General features: G+C 47.4%; 1 protein-coding gene and 1 pseudogene across 1 annotated transcript in view; both read left to right on the top strand.

The window, feature by feature from the left end:
- The first annotated feature begins 7,120 nt into the window (after nucleotides 1-7,120).
- On the top strand, nucleotides 7,121-7,259 carry LOC125533315 (annotated as a pseudogene).
- Nucleotides 7,260-20,120: 12,861 nt separating this feature from the next.
- The window catches only part of LOC125533101, a 100,248-nt gene continuing 97,421 nt past the window's right edge, over nucleotides 20,121-22,947 (top strand). The window contains exon 1 of the mRNA XM_048696873.1: nucleotides 20,121-20,346. Coding sequence (XP_048552830.1) covers nucleotides 20,121-20,346 — 226 coding nt within the window. The remainder of the gene's footprint in view (nucleotides 20,347-22,947) is intronic.

Below are 22,947 nucleotides of genomic sequence, written 5' to 3'. Positions count from 1 at the left end.
TTTAAATTATATTCGCTAAAGATATAAAAATGTACTTAATATAAGCCGAGTGCTGTCGCATGGCACACGGCTTATAGGCCATATAAGCCGAGTGTTGTCGCGGTGCACATGGCTTATAGGCCATATAAGCCGAGTGCTGTCGCAGGGCACACAGCTTACAGGCTGTTCTGTGACGGCACCGTCAATCACCTCCGTTTTGGACACGTGACAGCTATCTTTGTCGTGTCTGCTCTATAAGCCGAGTGCTTTTTTGTGTAGATGCCGTGTACCTCATGTAAGCTAAGGGCTTTTCGGCACCACTCGGCTTATAGACTGCCATAAGCCGAGTCCTTTTTATTTGCCGGGTGTTTTTTCTAGTAGACTCGGCTTAGAGTGACATAAGCCGAGTACCCGAAAAAAAAACTCGGCTTATACTATTTCACACGGCAAAACGTGATTTTCCTGTAGTGTAAGCTCCTGATATGATGAAACTAGCGTACATGTACCAATAAAGAACAGTCGACGTGAATGTGCTAGTTTATGTACCATTTTAACTTTTGTAAGTCTGTAATAAGAAAATGTTTGTTACACCATAGCACCAAATACTACTGTAGTAGCTCATATGAACACGGTGAGAGGCACCAGAAAAAGAAAATCTGGACATACCTAACGAAGCAAAAGCACCATAAATCAAGATCTATACTGAAACAATGATCATTGTGCCACAAGAAACACTTCATAAGTAATAATTTTGTATTCTAGTCTATGTATGCAGATAGTAGAGAAGACCTGATTGCTGAGAATAAATGGCAAGGCATGTCCATCTAACCTAGAACTGGCACATATGTTAGACATTATAGCTGCCAAGTATGCCTAGTCATCCAGCTGATGTTTTCCTCACCTTAATTTAACGCACAGCAAAATTACTTAAGCTAGCTTGCACAGTATTCACATTACATTGGAAGAAACCAAAAGACCATAGTTATCTCGGCAGCATAACTGACTTGCAGCAATCTATGCAATCAATCTGAATTCTGAAGCACTATCAACTAGCGATGACATGCGAGAACTGCACACAAACGTAAGCAGAATATGAATTGGTGATAAATACCACAATGTGCAGTCTCTCCGCATTGGGAAAGCATCTGAGGAAGGTGGGCACCCTCTTGACATCATTGCGAACTCCGAACCGCACATTCAGACTTAGAATCCTCACACTTGTGATAATGGCACTTGTGCTCGCATTTATCCCAGCCTGGACCCTGGAATTCGCCGAATCCAATAAGGAAGAGTACACATTTGAGTCATGGACATCCATCAGCTGGACACATATGCTAATTTAAGCAATGCAAAGACCAGACACGGGACGAGAGATGTACCATGATGATGGTGTTTTGGATCTCTAGGACGCGGCCTGGCTCCAAGTATCCAAATGCGTGCAGCTTGGGAGCATCGCCAATCCTAATTCGGGTGCACAAGCCACCGCCGATCTTGTAAGTTCGGAACAGAATGAGCCTCTCGAGGTGTGGAGCCTTCACCACTGCGATGTTCTCCATAATCGACATACAGATTTGCACGCACCGGAGGCTCTGGCTGATGACGCGGAGCCGCGGCCCCTTCATGCATCCCTCGGTGTTGAGGATGTTGGAAAAATGAACAAATTACTACGAGATTTAATCCGAACAAACAGAAGATAAATCATGACGGCAATAGTATAGGTTAAACTAATCATGTGAACTAGCATAGTAGATGAACGTGGCCAGAGGTGTGCGCCAGCGTGCGCACGACAGCGATGAAGGTGGCGGCGGGGGATCCGGCGGCTCCACATAGCGTGCAGGGCTCGGCATCCGGGGCGGCGGCCCCGGGCGGAGAGCGCCGGGTGGCCCGGGCGGCGGGCCACTCCGGCCGGAGCTGGTGAGGCGCCTCCCTCGGTGTCGCGGGGGACGAGGAGGCGTCGGTCCACGGTCGCTGGTGTGCGGCCTCCCCTGCGCGGTTGCCGTCGCCAGATGCATCTCATCCTCTCCGCCCCGATCTGCTCCTTCCATCGCCGGATCCGGGTCCTCCCGGGCGTCGGCAGCGCGGATCTCGTCGAGGGGGTTGGTTCCGGGGGAAACCCCTGGCCGGCGCAGCCACATCGCAGGCGACGCCCTGGGCGCCGTGCCCCTCCCTGGAGGCCGTGGTGAGGATCCTTCTCCCCCTCCTTCCGTTCCCTGCTAGGTGAAAGCCTAGGTCCCCTGATTCGGGCGGCGACGACACATCGGTGTCGTGTTCCTTCTTGGAGGCGCAGTCCGGGGATCGCAGGGGCGGCGAGAGAGTCGGGTTGTGGGTGTGATGGTGGCGGGTGGCAGCTTGGCTCGGCGCTTCACTGCCTTTTCTTCGGTGGCTCATCGCTGTTGCCCTTATTGCTGCGACTGTGGCCGACAGCTCTAGCCCTTCGGTGTGGCTTAACCGCGGACGACGACGGTGCTCGGAATGGTGTGCTCTGAGCTAGAAGGTCTGCTCCTAGTTCTTTCTTCATGCGCAGCTTGGGCGTCTTCCTCTGGGTTCTAGGGTGAACCGAGCTGCCGCCTGCCGGTGCGGCATCCTTCGAGCCAGGATGGGAGGGCAGGGGCCCTTTGCAGTGGCAGTTCCAGAGGAGTGTCAGTGCTGTCTTCGAGTTTGGCTACGATCACGAAGCTTGCGCGGTGGTGCATCATCTCAAGTCCGTAGCTTGTCCGGTTGGTGTAGGTCGTCCTGTAGGGTGTTGGCGGCAGCATGGCATGATCTTGCTATCGCTGCTGCCTTTGAGTCTGTTTCGCTTTGCTCCTTGTATCAGCCGCTTGTTTCTCTTCTTGCTTTCCTTGTAAGTTGGTGTTCTTGTATTCCTGGCCGGTTGATGGCTTTGTTAATTCAAAGCCGGGCTCTTCTTGAGCCTTCGTTCAAAAAAAAGCATAGTAGATGAACAGATCACATCTAGGACACATACTAAAAACACGAATTCTACCACAATCTCGAACAGGAAGGATAGAATCACATACGGTGCAGCGGGAGCAGCACCGCCAACGTCGACGTTGTCGCCCATGTCGTCAAGGATGAGGCTGCCGAGGTCGGGGAAGAAGTCGTCGTTCGCGAAGTCATCGCTGCCAGTAGTCGCGCGAGAGTGCTCCCTAAAAACCTGATCGTCCCTCTCCCGTACAGGATCACGAGAGGCCGGGTTCCGAAGGCCTGCTGCCCCTTCTCCCGGTGCACACCGAAAGGAGGGATGGAGAAGACTTGCTTGGCGGCGCAATGATCTGGAACGGTGATGCGAAACCATACGAAGCAGCGGCGGCTAGGGTAGACGTCTGCCTGACTATATAGTGTAGGCCGGGTAGGTCGTGGGACTAAACCCCACATCCGAGTCGCGATCCAAAAAATCGGAAACGGTTCAGTAAATAACGCATCCGTTAATTATTAAGCAATGACTCATTAATTTTTCTCGAGCAGCAAAAATATAGACAACGTGCATAGCTCTGTCCTCGACTCGGTTCAATCCCGCAGCACGGCGAGCGAGGAGAAGGAGTGCGCGTGTAGGTCTCATCTTCTCATGCTCATACAAGTGGTAGAGGAGCTCACCTTATAAGGAGGTGCAAGGCTCTCTCAACTTCCGGGGTGGGACTAAACTCTAGTCTCACTCACTCCACTCACATGTGTGCATGAATGGGCCAAGAGAATTTTAGAATTTTATTTGGGCTTTGGGCCAAAGGCCTACTAACAAAATTTCAACAATCCCCCATAAAGTCTCATTGGCACATCTCATCATTTAGTTGCAAAACATTGTTTATATACCGGTGCTCAGTGGAGACTGTAAAGTTGAACTTTCACTCAGAGATTTATGCTACACTAGATCAATACTTGAATAGTGGACTATGCCTTGAACTGCAAGTTTTCTGCGAGACTAGTTTCACACAAATTCTTGACCGATACTGGGCCGCCGCAAGGCTTCCCCGTGGGTGGAGCGTATACGTCATACTCCAGGGCCTTTCATGAATTTATTAGAGTTCCTCAGGAGATGCTCCGCACGACAACATCTCTGCTTACCCGAATAAGCCACTTGGAACACATTAAGATAAATATCAACCTGCCGTGCAGATCAGGGGAGTATTGCATCTTCACGGAGTGAGATAATTAATATAGGAATACTCTCCTTCCAACTGACCAACAGTTTGTCCCCCACTTCTACTTCACGGGATCTCCGATCACATAGAGTGGGTTACCACTATGGACAACTCATGCGGTGGGTCTCAGACCCATCCCCATCGATGCATTATCTATCACGTTACGTGATAGACCTTTGTGAAGGGATCTGTCAAGTTTTTTGATGTTTGGATATAATCCAACATAATAACTCCGGAGTTCCTCAATTTCTGACAGATTTTAGTCTCCTCTTCACATGCCTTGAGGACTTTATATTGTCCTTAGAATTGTTTATCTTGACGATCACAGTTTGATTATCACAGTTCATCGGGATAGGGGGTATTGGTTTTTCAACCATAGGTAAGTCCATCAAGAGCTCACGAAGCCACTCTGCTTCAACAGTGACAGTGTCTAATGCTGTGAGTTCTGCTTCCATAGTTGACCTCGTTAAGATGGTCTGCTTGCAAGACTTCCAGAAAACAGCGACACCACCAAGTGTAAAAACATTATCACTTGTGGCCTTAATCTCATCAACATCAGATATCCAGTTTGAGTCACTATAACCCTCTAGTACCCTTGGATACCCGATGTAGTGAAACCCATAGCTCGTAGTGCCTTTCAAATAGTGCATAACTCTCTCAAGCGCAAGCCAATGATCATCTTCCGGTTTTGACACAAACCGACTCAGCTTGCTCACAGCAAAAGAGATGTCAGGCCTCGTGGCACTCGCCAAATACATAAGCGAGCCAATAATCTGAGAATACCTCAGTTGATCTCTAGCAATCCGTCGATTCTTTCGAAGCAACACACTAGCATCATATGGAGTTGGAGAAGGCGTGCAGTCGCTACACCCAAAACGACTCAAGATCTTTTTCACATAGTGAGACTGAAGCAATGCGATCCCACCATTGTCATCTCTCAACAGCTTGATGTTTAAAATAACATCAACTACTCCTAGATCCTTCATCTCAAAACAGCGAGATAAGAAATCCTTAACCTCCTTGATTAGATCAAGTTTGGTTCCAAAGATCGGTATGTCATCGACATACAGACAAAGAATAACTCCTTCGCCCCCACCATGGCAATAGTACACACATTTGTCACCATCGTTTACTACAAAGCTGGCTGCAGTTAATGTTTTTTCGAACTTCTCATGCCATTCCTTGGGAGCTTGTTTAAGACCATATAAAGACTTTAATAACTTGCACACATTTCCTTCCCGGCCAGGTACAAAACCATCTGGCTGATCCATGTAAATTTCCTCCTTCAACTCTCCATTAAGGAAAACCGTCTTAACGTCCATTTGATGAACGAGAAGACCATGTGAGGCAGCCAGTGACAGTAGAACCCGAATTGTGGCCAGTCTAGCCACAGGTGAGTAAGTGTCAAAGAAGTCTTCACCTTCTTTCTGGGTATAACCCTTAGCCACAAGTCGTGCCTTGTACTTTTCAATTGTACCATCAGGTCTAAGCTTCTTCTTAAACACCCACTTACATCCTACAGGTTTGCACCCATAAGGACGGTCAGTGATCTCCAAGGTTCCATTAGCTAAGATGGAATCCATCTCGCTATGAACAGCTTTCTTCTAGTAGTCAGTATCGGGAGATGCATAAGCTTCTGAAATAGTCCTGGGTGTGTATCCACAAGGTACACAATGAAATCATCACCAAAGGACTTTGCAGTCATCTGTCTCTTACTCCTCACAGGAGTTCCATTGTCACCCTCAACGGGATTCTCAACGTGTTTCATCGCAATGGTGGGTTCAGGAATTACAGCGAATTCCTCACTAGATGGAGCAGGTATCTCCTGATTTGATGAACTCGACATATCCTTCATAGGAAATATGTCCTCAAAGAAAGTTGCATCATTCGACTCCATAATCGTACCAACATGCATGTCGGATACCTCAGATTTTATTATCAAAAATATATAACCAATGCTATGAAAAGCATAGCCCAGAAGAACACAATCCACGGTTTTTTATCCAAGCTTGTGCTTCTTAGAAATTGGTATATTTACTTTCGCCAAACAACCCCAAGTACGTAGGTAAGAGAGTTTCAATCTTTTCTTTTCCCATTTCTCAAATGGAGTCATAGTCTTATGCTTTGTGGGTACTTGGTTTAGGACATGACACGCAGTCATCAGCGCCTCCCCCCATCATTCCTTGGAGAGACCCGATGTGTCTAACATGGTGTTAACTATATCAGTTAGAGTTGTTAAGCGACAGATATGGCGTGCAAGGTCCGGTTCAGCCTAGCCTAGACTAGGGTAGTTAGTTGTGATTTCATCTTATCTCTTGTAACTATCTCTATCTCTCTAGTCTATCTCTTGGGCTCCAAGTTAAGGATCCTAACAATGTAATCTTCTCTGTACGCTATACGGGAGTCGCGACGCGCTCTATATAACACGCAACCGTCGCCCTAGACAGGGTACGACGTTCTCTCACATGGTAATCAGAGCCTACCTCTTCCATCTCATCTAGTTCCTCCATTGCCACAAACCTCCTACCATGGCCTACTTCGGCTCCTCCAGCTCAAACCTCTCCGGCCAGGTCACCGAGCGCCTCACCCGCACCAACTACATCCTCTGGCGCACCCAAATCACGCCGCAGCTCTGAGGTGCTGGTTTCTTCGGGTATGTTGATGGAAGCATACCCGAGCCGGCCAAAACCGTCGTCACCAAGGATAAGGATGGCAAGGAGGAATCCATCCCAAATCCGCTCCACCACGTGTGGATCCGGGAGGATCAACAGGTATTGGGATATCTCGTGAATAACCTCTCGAAGGAAGTGCTCGTGCAGGTCACGTCGATCGCCCATGCACACGAGCTGTGGTCGGCACTGGCGAAGATGTTCTCGTCGACCTCGCTGTCCCGCGTCAACAACATCCGGGCGGCGCTCACCAACACGTAGAAGAGCACACAATCCGTGGCCACCTTCTTCGCACACATGAGATCTCTCGCCGACGAGCTCGCGGCGGCCGGCAAACCCCTGGACGACGACGAGCTCATCTCCTACATCATCAACGCCCTAGACATGGAATATCAGCCACTGGTCTCTGCCCTTGATGCTCGTGTCATCCCGGTCACTCTTGACGAACTGTTCGCTCAGATGAGCAACTTCGATCAACGAGTGGCCCTCTTCCAAGGGGCTGGGACCGGTGGCGGCTTCAAGTCTTCGGCAAATGTCGCCACCCGTGGGCGTGGCGGTGCCTCTCGTCCTCATGGCCCTCCTCGCGGAAAGAGCAGGGGCCCTGGCGGGGGCAACACCAGTGGCAACAACAACGCACGCAGCTGTGGCCGACCCTCCTACTCCAACACCAAGGGCGGCCGCCGATCTAATGGCTCCACCAACAAGTCTCGGCCTGATGCTATCCGCTGCCAAATCTGCGATAAGCTGGGCCACTCTGCAAAAGATTGTTGGTACCGGTTTGATGAAGATGAAGAATCATCTCAAGATGAAAAGGTGGCCGGGGCTGCTGAAGCTTCCTACGGCGTCGACACAAATTGGTACGTCGACAGCGGTGCCACAAACCACATCACCGGTGAGCTGGAGAAGGTGACCATGCGGGAGAAGTACCGCGGCCAAGATCATATCCACACTGCTAGTGGAGAAGGTATGAAGATTAGTCATATTGGTCACTCAATTATTAAAACCCCTCATAGGAAAATTCATCTCAAACGCATCTTGCATGTCCCTAGTGCCAACAAAAATCTCCTTTCTGTCCACCGCATTGCCATTGATAATCATGTCTTTCTTGAATTTCACCTCCTCTTCCTTTTGATCAAGGATCAGGCAACGAGGAGGGTGCTGTATCGAGGTAGATGCATTCGTGGGCTTTACCCGTTGATTCCGGAGATTAGAAGATCCAATAAACAAGTTCTTAGTGCCACCAAAGTGTCTTCAACACGGTGGCACGATCGGTTAGGTCATGCAAGTTTCTCTTTAGTTGAGCGTTTGCTTAGGAAAAATAAACTCCCATATGTTGGGGATCGTGATGTTGAAACAATTTGTGATTCGTGTCAAAGGGCCAAGAGCCACCAATTGCCTTATCCAGTTTCTACAAGTATTTCTACCAAACCTTTATAGCTCATTTTTTCTGATGTCTGGGGGCCTGCCCCCTCCTCTGTTGGTAGACATACATATTATGTGAGTTTCATTGACGACTATAGCAAGTTCACGTGGATCTATCTCCTTAAGAAACGTTCAGATGTCTGCCAAGTTTTTCTCAATTTCCAAGCTCTTGTAGAAAGAAAATTTGACAGTAAAATTCTTTCTCTCCAATCTGATTGGGGAGGGGAATATGAGAAGCTAAACTCGTTTTTTCAGAAACTTGGCATATCCCATCATGTTTCATGCCCTCATGCCCATCAACAGAATGGGTCAGCCGAGCGCAAGCATCGACATATCGTAGATGTTGGTTTTTCTCTTCTAGCCGGCGCCTCCATGCCCCTTAAATTTTGGGACGAGGCATTCCTCACTGCTGTCCACATTATAAACATGCTACCTAGTCGTGTGATTAACAATGAAACTCCCATGGAAAGGCTTCTTCACACCAAACCAGACTACACGTCACTTCGTGTGTTTGGATGCGCCTGTTGGCCGAATCTTCGCCCTTACAATGATCGCAAACTCATGCTTAGGTCAAAACAGTGTGCCTTTATTGGTTATAGTGCTCAACACAAGGGTTTCAAGTGCCTTGACATTTCCACTGGTCGTGTCTATATCTCCCGAGATGTAATGTTTGATGAAACAAAATTTCCCTTCGCAAATCTTCACCCCAATGCCGGAACTCTTCTACGTCAAGAAATACTTCTCCTACCATCTAGTCTCACCGGCGCTCATCAAGGGGGAAAAGATTGTGACGATTCACTATTGACTAATCCTCATAACCTTGCTCTTGAGTCCTGTACTGATGCAGATGCAAACGTTGAAGAAAATGGCAAAGGAAATTCTCAAAACGGTGCAAAATATGCTCCAAACGAGCGATATTTCATGTGCCACCGAACGAGGGACATATCCGGCTCGGGATCGGTGCCCCAGCAGCGCGCCAGTGAATCCCCCACGGGATCTGTGCTGCAGCAGGGCGTCAGCGCGTCGGGTTCTGCCCCAACTGCTGGGCGCGGCAGCAACCAGCCCGCAACTGCCATGCGGGCACCTCCCACTGCGCTAGGTGCGCTATCCGCTCCACGCCAATCAGCTGGCGACACGTGCCAGCCTCCGCCTCGCTGGCCAGCGGACGGACCCCACCACTACGTGCGCCGCCAGCCAGGTGGGCCTTCAGGCGCGGAAGCTGGTGCAGGCACGGGATCCGGTGCCAATCCTGCCACGGACGCGCGATCTGGCGTAGATTCTGCCGGGCCCGCGCAATCATTGCGTCATGATGGGTCCGACGCAGATCGCATGCATGGCTCGGGATCTTCTGCTCCGCTCGACACGACCACACCGACCGATGATGCCGCAGAAGATCCCGCTGCTCAAGAAACCGCGCCAGGAGTGTCCGCCTCGGGAGCGCCTCGACCAAAGGTTGGATCCTCTGTGGAGGGCAACAGTGCAGCTCCTCCTGTTCCTTCACGTACAAGGCTGCAAAAAGGGGTAATTAAACCTCTTAATTATAAGCAAATAACCAAATTTGGTCTAGCTTGTTCTACAGGTGAGCCATACACTCTTGATGAAGCACTTGGTGATGAAAAGTGGAAGAAGGCCATGGAAGAAGAATACATGGTACTTCAGAAAAACAAAACTTGGCATTTAGTTCCCCCACGGCGAGGTAAAAATCTAATTGATTGCAAGTGGGTTTACAGAATAAAGAGAAAATCTGATGGAACTATAGATCGCTACAAGGCCAGGTTGGTTGCAAAAGGTTTCAAACAACGGTATGGTATTGACTATGAGGACACTTTTAGTCCTGTTGTTAAAGCCGCAACCATTCGTCTTGTACTGTCTATTACTGTATCCAGGGGATGGAGTCTTAGACAACTGGATGTTAAGAATGCGTTTCTTCATGGCGTTCTGGAAGAGGAAGTATACATGAAACAGCCTCCTGGGTTTGAGAACAAGAGCAAGCCTTCCTATGTGTGCAAGCTTGATAAAGCCCTATATGGACTAAAGCAGGCTCCCAGAGCATGGTACTCACGACTGAGTCAGAAATTGCAAGCACTTGGTTTTACTCCTTCCAAGTCTGATACATCTCTGTTTATTTACAATAAGTCAAATACATCAATTTTTGTGTTGATTTATGTGGATGATATCATTGTTACAAGTTTATCAAATGAAGCAGTGACAGGGCTGTTAAAAGACTTAAATGCTGAGTTTGCTCTCAAGGATTTGGGAGATCTGCACTACTTTCTAGGTATTGAGGTAAAGAAACATGAAGATGGCCTCCACCTATCTCAAGAAAAATATGCTGCTGACCTGGTAAGAAGGGTTGGTTTACAAGGATGCAAACCATCGTTGACCCCCCTCTCAAGTACTGAAAAATTATCACTTGAAGAGGGAGTTCTCTTGAATCAAGAAGATAGTACTAGATACAGAAGTTTAGTTGGGGCTCTTCAGTATTTAACCTTGACTAGACCTGATTTATCTTTTGCTGTCAACAAAGTATGCCAGTTTCTTCATGCACCCACCACAGTTCACTGGACTGCTGCAAAGCGCATTGTGAGATATGTTAAACATACTATGAAGCTTGGTCTCTTTTTCAGCAAGTCATCATCAAATCTTGTCAGTGCATTTTCTGATTCTGATTGGGCAGGATGTGTAGATGATAGACGATCCACAGGTGGCTTTGCAGTGTTCTTTGGACCAAACTTGATATCATGGTGTGCCAAGAAACAGGCTACTGTATCTAGGTCAAGCACTGAAGCAGAGTATAAAGCATTAGCAAATGCTACAGCAGAAATTATCTGGGTTCAGTCTATGTTAAGAGAACTTGGTGTGAAGCATACCAAAGTTCCATGTTTGTGGTGTGACAACTTGGGTGCTACCTATCTATCTGCTAACCCAGTGTTCCATGCAAGAACAAAGCATATTGAGATAGATTTTTATTTTGTCAGAGAAAGAGTTGCAAACAGACAATTAGAAATCAGATTTATTCATTCACAAGACCAAGTTGCAGATGGCTTTACCAAGGCGTTGCCCACAAGGAATTTTGAAGAATTCAAGCATAATCTCAACCTTATACAGTTGTGATTAAGGGAGGGTGTTAAGCGACAGATATGGCGTGCAAGGTCCGGTTCAGCCTAGCCTAGACTAGGGTAGTTAGTTGTGATTTCATCTTATCTCTTGTAACTATCTCTATCTCTCTAGTCTATCTCTTGGGCTCCAAGTTAAGGATCCTAACAATGTAATCTTCTCTGTATGCTATACGGGAGTCGCGACCCGCTCTATATAACACGCAACCGTCGCCCTAGACAGGGTACGACATTCTCTCACAAGAGTTCGGTTCTTTCTTTCGGCTACCCCAGATAAGTAGGGAGGCGTCCTCTCATGGATTATACCAACTTTGTACTAACTTTTGGGTCATCTATTTTGGAACGGAGGGAGTATGATTGATGCAATAACCATCCTTTCTTTTCCCGTGAACCTTGCCGCTGTTTGCGTCTTCTCCATGCATGAGTGGATTTTATTGTTCTACTAGTCTCTTGCTCTGTTGGCGAAGAAGGGCTTAGTAGTCCCTACTTCTTCCCCTATGCTGATGTGACTGGTTGATTGTCTCAATGTTTACATAATTACCTGTGAGTCTTGGTTCCTATTTTTTTATATCGTCTCATGTTTACATACTTCCACTCTAATTTTTTTGAGCTATGAACCAACCTGTATCGGCCTCAAATCCCCTGTTTCCTCTTTCAGAGCTCGGCACCAAAAGAACCTACATGTCCAGAGCTCTGCATAAGAACAACCTATTTTGGAGCAGAGATCAATAACTGCACCGAGCTCAGAGCAATGTACTATGCCACCAGGCACAAGCATACCATCTGGCTGATACTAGTTCATTGGGTTTTGTTTGTTTGTTCTTTGTTGGCAGTAGATTGATGAATCTGACTGCTGAAATATAAAAGTTGGTGTTTTGGTTCTCAATCTGTTCTCAACCTGTTCTTTGGTTACTTCAGAGGCATCCCTCTGGAGCTCGGGGAGCTCGTCCATCTCACAATCATCAGCTATTCCGTCAGCCTGTGCCGGAGCTTACTGGACGCCTCCTGCCCTGCCCCTCCTCCAGTGACGGCTTCTTCGTCGACTGGTAAGCCACTCGGTTCTTCTCCCCTGCTTTCTCTATGTCTACTAATATGTGTTTAGTTCTGCGACCGTGCAAGTTTCACACTGAGTACAAGCGCATAATTTGCTTTGCGGATTCATTATGCACTAGCCCTTGCTTTGCATTTCGCTTCAGCAGACTAATTTTCCTCACCTAAAACGTACTGAATATTATGACTTCCCTGCAGTTGGCTGGTGGAGACCAAACATGAAGCGGAGCAGCCTCGCGTGCGCGGCCATCGTTCTGCTCGTCGCGTTTGGATGGCACGCAGCTGCTGGAGAGTGCAATCTTTCCCTCAAGTTCTGCGTCATAAGGGATTGCAAGACCAAAGGTGAGTTCTGGAAGTGGAAACCGGACTGCTTCTGCTGCATCGTGCTGCCGGGAGTTCCGTGCTGGCATAAGGTTTAGGAGTGCCAGGCAAATTGCCGCTCCTGCAACCCCAAGTGCTAGGTAGGAGTTTCATGTGTGAAGGTCGAATTTAGCTATTGTTCAGTGAAATTTGAGTTTGAAAGACGTGTGTGGAGTTACATGTATGAGGATGACTGATAGCACTACTCAATGCAGACTCGGCAGTTGTCCGTTCAGATTTCGTAGCTAACCCAGTTCTGATTTCTGCGAAAATTCTCCCAGTGCCGACAAATGCTGGATGCCGGCTGGTCCCTAGTTCATGCCTCCAACTAATCGATTTGAAGCCTGGTGAAGCTGCGAAGGAGGGTGATGCTTCACATTCCCCACTGATCAAAGCCAAAATACTGTTGGAGCGTGCAAGATGGTCCTGAATCTGAACAGTAACTAAATACTTAGTGAATTGTGGAGCAATCATAAAAACCATGATGTAGAAATATTTGAATTTCAACGAGTGGTCGCTGAAGAGGCTTGTGTGCCCTGAAAATATGTGTGGAGATAATCTTCATATGTATCACTGCTGCTATAAACAATCATTATTGGCAACAGAGGGATGGCGAGTTGGCAAGTATAAACTGATTGTCAAAATGGATAAGCAGATAAGGCACTCCAATGTATTATGACATAACAGATGGAGGAAGGGACAATAACTCGAATGAAAAACAAAAGAAAAATAAATACAACAGGATTGTTCTAGAGAAGTAGTAGTCAGCTAAAAAGGTTTTTGTAACTAAAGAAGATATAAATAGATGACGGGTAGAAGATTAGTATCTGGTAATTCTTTGGCCACGATGATCAGTCATTTTAGGACAACCAACAGTCAATCGCACAACATAAGAAACAAATTGGCAACTACTGGCTAGACCTAATATTATGTGTTCATATATCATGTTTTCCGAACAGATTATAGGAACCTCAAATGTATGACGTTTTGCAAACGGATTATAAGGAACACCGACATTCTGCAAGTCATGGGTTACTAAATTGTATATATGAGACTGAAAACATCAGTTTCGGGGAGATGAACTAGATAGTAAAATTAGAAAGAGTAATCTACTTGCAGAACAGTATGAGAACTTCCAATTTTTTGTATATCATCATTATTTTTCATAAATAACTTTTCTTGATATTTTACCTTGATTCAATTAATGGAGGTTTGGGCTCTGATTTAATTACTGGTTGTTGGTTGACTACTCTTTTCAATCAGATTTCTTGCCACAAACTGAAGATAAACCGTTTCCATTAACAAAGGAATTTTGGCAGACTAAAGAAATTGTCAAAGACCACATGCTAACAAGAAAAGGAACAAACACAAAACAGGAAAATGGATAGCATTTCAGTTTCTCAAAATGTTCAAGAACAGAGGCCTGTAACATTAGATTCGACATCTGCATCATCTTTCAACACAACCTACATATTCCAAACTGTGAGAAACCAAGAAGCACTTACTTAAATAAGCATTAAGTAAGGAGTGGCATATCTCCGCGTACATCAAAGGTATTTTGTTTGGCCTATACTGGTTTCTCTGTTTAAGGAATACCCCCTAATGTTCCTAAATATAAGACGTTTTGGCAGTTCTTTAGGAACGGAGGGAGTATATATTAGAAATGAGAAAAATTTAAAGACCACAATTATGTATTGTTTGATATGTTTTGGTTTCACTTCAGGGAGGTTCCATGATTTGGTTTCTAAACTCTAAAATTAACTTTATTTTCTAACAGAAGAACATGCTTTGTTTTTGCTTCAGAGAGGTTGCAACTGATGTGAAAACCCATTTCAGGGACCTCCTACAAGCAATTCGTTAGAAGGCTGGTGCAAACTAAGTTTTTTTCCTTGAAAAACATGAATTTCAAAAGGAAATCACATATTACCTGAGTGCCAATGAGGCATTCATGTACATGAACAACTAGTAAGGTTTAGTTGGACATTAAATAAAGGCACTTTCCATCTAAGATGGCCAGAAATGAGTCACAAGACATGTGTAGCAAAGTAATATACCGTCAATCTGTACCGCAATTTCCAGGTACTGATTTCTGCATATACAAGTACTAACAACTACTCCACTTTTATCCGTTTTGATAACAAGTATTTCCGAACAGAGGAAGTACGTACTTATGTGGAAACGTTTTTCTTCAATTGGCACAACGACATGCAACCCCGCAAAAAAAAACTACATACAAATATGAAGGATCTAGAGTATTTTTAATCTTGCTGCTGCAACTAAGGATAAACTTTTTACCCTTATAATTGAAGATCATATATCGATTTGGAGCACATTATGTGTGCTAATGCCGCTGATTCCAACGAGTTGGGACAGAAATTACGCCCAAATTGGAAAGATAATACAGTCGTAAATCATGGATAGGGGAAGAAGAGAGCATATGGTCACCTTGCCCCACATCATGTCCCTCTCTTTTTAATTCAATTTTGACTCAGGTTGGATCAGAGCAGTTTTTTTTAAAGGTGGTTAAATCTCCGGCCTCTGCATCAATCGATGTATGCAGTCATTTTTATTAATTATTCCACAAACATCTGACAAGAATATACATCAATCCACCAAAATCACCACTCACATCTACAAACTCGATAACGTGGAGTGTTCTCACTCCTTATATCTAAAATCGGTGTCGTTGCCGATCCATCCACATAATGTATCGGGACTAACAGCCAGTCCAACCTACCTAAAACGCACACCACATGTACACATTTTAAAAGCCGCCATCATTATCAGACCACTGACCCATCTTCAGAAAAGAGATCCGCATCATTCTTGCCAGTCCGGACATCCGTCGATGCCACCACGGGAACCAACGGTGCCATTGCCCTGCGCTCGTCCGTCCATACGCGAAGACTCTGGAAGATATGTCGTGCGTAGCACCTGTCACCCAGGCATGACTTGACAGCTTCACCGAAGCTCCGTGCAATACGAAGACGCTCCACCTTCTGCCTCTGTCTTCCAGCGCTGCTCCACTAACGATGCTCCCAAGAAAGAAACGGCACCGTAGTACCGCCATCGTGCGATCTGGAAGACCAGATCCTGGGGTTTCCCTCGAAGCAGCACGAGTGAGTCAACAACAGTTACACTATGATGCATTCATCAAGGTAACGGCGCAAAACGCCGCCACCGCCCACCAACGGCTCGGTTTTCACCGGCAACTATGTCTCCTCAACTCGTTTTTTTCAGAAAGGGGGGACTCCCCAGCCTCTGTATCAGAACGATGCATACGGCCACATTTATAGATAAATAAAGAGGTTTAACAAGGTCTTATAGTCTGAAAACAAAATAACGGCAGGCTCACAAAGAGCCACAACGCCAAAAACAATAGGCCCAAAAGCCACAACCGGCTGGCATAACAAAGATAGGTAAACTAATCGCCTATCCTATTACATGACCGCCATCCAAACCGGTTGAAGATATCCCGCGCTACCATCTCCCAGCGGACAGATCCAGTAACCAAACGCTCCCTGGCCTCTGTCAGAGTGAGTAACGACCACATACGGATCAGCGCAGTAGCCCGGAATAAAACCTGCAAAAAATGAATATTTGTTGTTTTGTTAAAAGCCAAATCATTTCTACAGTTCCAAATTTCCCACAACAAAGCACATACTCCTACGCGAATGTGTCTAGCTGTTTCGGACTCTATCCCAACAAGCCACGTTCCAAATAACGTACTGACTGAATTCGGAGGAGTAATGTTAAAGGCAATATACACCGTGTGCCACAAAATTCTCGCCAACAGGCAGTCAAAGAAGAGGCGCTTGATAGTTTCGTCCTGATCACAAAAACTACATCTAGTAGATCCTATCCAGTTGCGCTTAACCAAATTATCCTTTGTTAAAATGACTTGTTTATATATAAACCACATAAACACTTTAATTTTCAAAGAAACTTTGACTTTCCAGACATCTTTGGAACTAGGAAGAGCACTAGAGTTAATGACATCGATATACATCGACTTAACTATGAACTCTCCAGACCTAGTAAGCATCCAACACAACTGATCGGGCTGATGAGATAGCTGAACCTCCATTAGTCTACTCACCAAATGAAGCCATGCTTCCCACCGGTCGCCAACAAGCGCCCTCCTAAACTGAATATTAAGGGGAATGAACCGCATAATCGTTGCAACAAGAGCATCACGTCATTGGACAATACGATACAGGGACGGATACTGAAGCGCCAACGGCGTTTCACCAAGCCAAGTATCCTCCCAGAAGCAAGTGGTGTTGCCATTACCGACTATAAACTTTGTTCTATTAAAGAAGGCAGCTTTGACTCTCATAAGCCCCTCCAAAATGGAGAGTCATTCGGTCTCACTGTCGCCTGGGACAAAGTCTTGGACTGCAGATACTTACTACGAAGAATCTGCGCCCACGTGGCCTCAGTCTCAACTGATAACTTATACAACCACTTACTGAGAAGACATCTGTTCTTGACTTCAAGATTCTCAATACCAAGGACCCTCTGGTCCTTTGGTCGATAGATGATATCCCATTTGGCGAGTCGGTATTTTCTCTTTAGTTCATCACTCTGCCAGAAGAATCAGGATCGATAGAAGTCCAGCCTTTTCCTAACACCAACTGGGACATCGAAGAAAGATAAGAGAAACATAGGCATGCTCGTGAGCACCGAATTAATAAGAATCAATCAGCCTCCATATGACATGAGTTTGCCCTTCCAGCAACTCAGTTTCTTCTCAAACCGACCCTCGATGCACTTTCATTCTCTGTTTGTCAGCTTACGATGGTGAATGGGTATACCTAAGTACGTGAAAGGTAATGCCCCCAATTCGCATCCGAACAATTGCCTATAAGCCTCTTGTTCCTCATTGACTCTACCAAAACGGAACAACTCGCTTTTATGAAAGTTAATCTTCAATCCGGTCAATTGTTCAAATAAGCATAAAACCAGCTTCATATTTCTCGCTTTTGCCAAGTCGTGCTCCATAAAGATGATTATATCATCAGCGTAATGCACGATGGACACACCACCATCAACTAGATGATTGTCTCCTCAACTCGTAGCCAGAACTAGATGACGAATCTCGAGATCCGACCATCCAGCCACAGGGCGACCACTTCTGACGGAAGAGATGACCACCACCGCCGGTTGCACTGGTGAGAACAGATCTAGCCGGAGATGTCATCGACGCGACCACCAGGCCCTCCATGCCGCGGTCGATGCAAAGGCAGATGGCGCGCCGCCGCCCGAACAGGGCTGGCTGCCGCGCCCGCAGCTACGCCGCCTCGGACGCCGCCGCGCCACAGCCTTCATCGTTGCCGATCGGATCGGACACGCCTCCCCACGATTCGAAGCCCCACACAACCCCAAATCCATGGGAGAGAGGCGATGTCCTCCGCCACCGCCGTCGGCCCCCAGGTTTAGGCCGGCGACGGCGGAGAGAGGGGAGGAGGGAGTGTGCGCCCCCGGCGGCTGGGTTTAGGGCGCTGCCCGAGTCCCCTAGCGGGGACGACGCGGGGGCTTTAATCCCTGACATGGCTTCACGGTTGCTGCACGAGCGCGTCCGTTTCACAGGATAGGCTCTCCTTTCTCTCCCCGGCCGCTCCCTCTCCGTCATAAATCTTGCTGTCCTATTCCCATTCCAGCGGCAGTGAGAAAGGCATTATGACAACCCTGCACTGAGCACACTCTCCTCGACAGCTCACATCCACATTCTCCCCCCGAAGCCAAATCCCCTTTCTCCTGGAGCTTCACCAATCTCAATCGACGACGCAAGGTGGCCGGCCAGCCGGAACCCAGTCGAGCCGACCTCCTTCAGCAGTGCGCGGCGCTCCAGCTTGTCTTCACCGTCCAGCCCGAAGAAAATACAGGTATGGATAAAATCCTGTTGATCTCAACACATCCATGGCCGTAGCCCTTGCTTACTTTGCAGATCAGCGGATCTGAACCCCAACAAAAATAGCAGGACAGGAAAATTAGTCCGCTGAGGTAAAATGCCCGCAGCTTGTGATCTCCAACTCGCATTTCCTTAGGTGCCACTGTGCCAGGATGAGTGCTGCAGGGTAAAAAAATTGTAGGGTCTGCAGAGTGACTTTGAAGTACAGAGCTGCTACAACATTCAGAAATCAAGACTTTGCGCCCGCAATATGACGTTTTGTCAGTTACAGCACCTGCTATAAACTCCTAAGTTACATTTGCCTAGAAACATGGCATTTGACATAAATCACAGCAGCATCCATTTCCCTCTCCCATATGTTTCATAAAAAAATTCAAGTAGTCATACGAGTGTAGTGTTACAATTTGATTTGAGTCTAATTGGTGCGACAAAAAAAACTAGAAGCTGCAATTTAGGATGCCAGTTAGCACTCAGCAAGCCTTGTGAATAAGATGAAAAGTCAGCTTCCACCTCCAACCTTGCTCGTCTAAGTTATCTTTGCAAGTTGTTGATCATGTCATGTGTAGGGTTTGCGCAATGGGTGGTGGTATGTTGGTGTGTGTTGACCTTGGGTCTTGCTGTAGAGGTCTCGGAGTTGGTTGTGATACGGCTTGGTTGCTCCGTGGCTTGCCTCATCACCTTGGCGTCTTGGTCTCGCACGTCTGACGAGCGATGGCGCGTATCCTACGCCGCCGATCTGTAGACGCATACGCTCGCGTTCCATGACGGTGAGTTGATTCTCCGCCGCGACGCGTTCCGCCTCATGCTGATCGACGGGCGCGGGGTTACGGTTGACGCGCAGTTCCTCCGCGTGGGGGAACACATCGACATCGATGACGTCATCTCACTGCCGTGCCATTTTGCGAAGATTCGGGAGCGATTACCGGCGACGTGGTTGTCTCCAGCGAGTGTGGCATACGGCCCAGACCGAGGCGCGGTACATGGGAGACGGGCAGGCCATCAGGTATGCGCACCGACCCGTGTTGAGGGTGTCCAGAACCACACCCACCGCCCGTCAATGGCGGATGGGCGACACGTGGGAGCAGATCGCCATGGGGGACCCCACCCCGACCCTGGGGCAGAAACATATGGAGCGGGGGAGGCGGGGGAAACACATCATTCTCCCCACCTACCACCACTACGAGCGCACGAGACGCGCATCTCGCCTTCCTCTTCGGGCATCTATGGGAGCGAGCTAGGGTTTGCCCCCCAACTACTCCCCACGCGAGTCCTTCGGCTGGTGGCACGACAAGGCCGGCGGCGACGACCACTCCTTCGCCCAGGTCGCTGCGGCGGATCGGTCCGGTGGTGCGCGGCATGAATCGATGGGAGAGCGTGGTGGGGGGAGATCCGGAGGGTGGCGGGACAACATGGCGCGGGGCGGATTTGGCGGGAGGCGCACGGCTCCGCTGCCAAATCAGACTCGCCATATGGTATGGCAGCGGCCAGATCCACCACCGCCAGCGACTGGTGGTTCGAGATCTGGGGTGGCGAGGTCGAAGACAGATGGGAAGCCGCCGCGCGAGCCATGAGCGGGGCGGCCAAGGAGACGATGACGGGCGCCAAGGAGCCACCTCCACATCCTCCACCTCCACCTCCACCGACTGGACAAGCTGCGACCAAAAGCACCAACGAGATCTGCATCAACTGCTCCCTCTCAGGTCATTTCGCTCCTCGCTGCCCTACTATCTGATGTGAGAAATGCAACAAGCTAGGTCATATGGCTCAATTATGTCAAACTCTAAGGCCTTGGGAATGTGTTCCATTCATGTACGGATTCCAGTCGCCTGGCCAGGGTTTTTTCTATATTCCTGATATGTGTGCCGCTAAGCAGAGTGTAGAAAAAACTAACAACGTAGTGATCACTATTGTGGAGGGGGTTGCATCTGTGAAAGAGATTGAACATGAATTTAATGCCATCTTTGCTAAAAAGCCTAGTAAGAATAAGTGGCGATGTACGGCTCGTTCCATTGGCCCTGCTAAGTTTGTGATGCATTTTCCTAATGCTAGTGAAGTTGAGAGGGCATGCTGTTATGGGAAACATATGCCTTTGATGGAGGGGGCCGTTGTGGTTTGCATTACACCTTGGACTGCATCTGTAGGGGCCAAGGGAATAATGGAAAAATCTTGGGTGAGGGTTTGTAATATTCCTATAGAAAAAAGGTGCACTGAACACGCGGCTTATGCTGGGGCTCTGGTGGGGATAACACTGGAAGTTGATGAAACTACTATACATAAACCTGAATATGTTAGAATTTTACTTGGGTGCAGAGAGGTGGAGAGAATTCCCCCCTTGGCTGAAGGAATGCTTGAAGAGCAATATTATGACTTCTTTTATGAAGTTGAGAAAGTTGTGACATTGGGGGCTGACTGCTGCCTCTTGAGTTTGCGTTGGATTTCCTCGAAGAGGAAGGGATGATGCAGCAGAGTAGCGTAAGTATTTCCCTCAGTTTTTGAGAACCAAGGTATCAATCCAGTAGGAGGCCACGCTCAAGTCCCTCGTACCTGCACAAAACGATAGCTACTCGCAACCAGGGATGGCAATGGGCCGGGTTTGGGGCGGGTGGAGCTGGTCCAAATCCAACCCATGACCCATCTCCCTACCCTCTTCCCATCCATCAAATTATCCATGGGCATAACCTGTGCCCATGCCCAAACCCGCTGGATACCCACATACCCATGGAGGCCCATGGGCATAAGAAAGTTAGCATGAAGCCTTCCCAAAGATCAAATTAACTTGTAAGTGCATCTAGTGCCACCCCTAGTTGGTTTTGGAGTATTGACGACAAACCTGGTTGAGGGACTAATGTGTTTGTGAGAATTGCAGGATAACACAGGTAGAAGTCCCTCATTGATTCGGTTTTCCTACCAGATATGACCCCTAAAAATGTATGAAGACATTGAAGTCAAAGGTGGTATGTGAAGACATTCACATTGAAGACTATGACAAGAGAAGACATCGCGTGAAGACTATGGAGCGCGAAGACTTAGCAGTTTCGTCGTTCTGTGTTTTTCCTTGTTGAGTCATAGGAACCACCGTACTATTAAGTGGGGTCCAAGAGAACTAGTCAGAATGACTGAAGTGATGCTTAACCAAAATCCTATGTCTTCGAGTGAAGACTATGAGAGCAAATCTTGTCCAGAGTTGGATAAGTCAGCTTTGCTTGTAGCCCAAGTAAAGTTGCCGTGTGTGTTTGAAATCTGACCGTTGGAACATGTGTCAGTTCCTTAGTGACCAAGGGTCATTTCAGACAAATCAGGTCGGGTTGCCTAGTGGCTATAAATATCCCACCCCCTACAACCATAAACGGTTGGCTGCTCAGAGTTAGTGCACGGCTTTTGTCATTTGAGAGCAACCCACCTCGAAGCCTTTGAGAGAGAATTCCTTGCGAGGATAAAGCCCTAAACACCCAGAGCCAAAGAGTGTTAGGCATCACTTAAGTCTTCCTGTCTGTGTGATCTGAAGACATATTACACTTGAGGACTGTGAATCCTCCAGCCGGTTAGGCGTCGCGTTCTGAGCATCCAAGAGTCATTGTGGATCGCCGGTCAACGAAGTCTGTGAAGGTTTGGAAGTCTACCTTGAAGACTTACCAGAGTGATTGGGCGAGGACTGGGTGTCCTTAGCTCAAGGGGAATAAGGTGAAGATGAGGTCTTCTGAGTTGAATCTCAGCCTCCCTAACCAGAGGTACAGTTGTCACAGCAACTGGAACTGCTCCAACAAATCATTGTCTTCAACGAGTCTCTGGTTTCATCCTTCCCTTCCCTTTACTTACCGTTGGTCCTTGTGAAGTCATTGTATGATTGCTTTATCTTTTGTCTTCACTGAGTGACTGCTTGTTTTGATTGGCTTCACAATATCTTCCTACCTGATCTTTACTGCCTAGCTGCTATTAGTCATTGTGCTTTCACTCCATTGAATACTTGACTATGGTTTGCCTAGTGTAGTCTACCTTCCGCTGCATGGTAATAGGTTTATTTCTATCGTTTGTCTTCGAAATTTCCATTTTTTCAAGACTTTCATAAAAATCGCCTATTCACCCCCCCTCTAGTCGATCACTAGCACTTTCAATTGGTATCAGAGCAAGGTACTCCCTTGTTCTGTGTGATTCGGTTTAACCACCTGGAGTTTTAGCTATGTCAACTGCAGGGATAATCAAAGTCTCCGCTGCGTGCCCAGTCTTTGATGGAACTGAATATCCCTACTGGAAGAATAAGATGCGCATGCATCTTGAAGCCATTGATGTCGACCTATGGTATG

Source organism: Triticum urartu, chromosome 1 (genome assembly GCF_003073215.2).
Source record: "Triticum urartu cultivar G1812 chromosome 1, Tu2.1, whole genome shotgun sequence".
NCBI lineage: Eukaryota > Viridiplantae > Streptophyta > Magnoliopsida > Poales > Poaceae > Triticum > Triticum urartu.
This window is presented reverse-complemented; position numbering and strand designations above follow the sequence as displayed.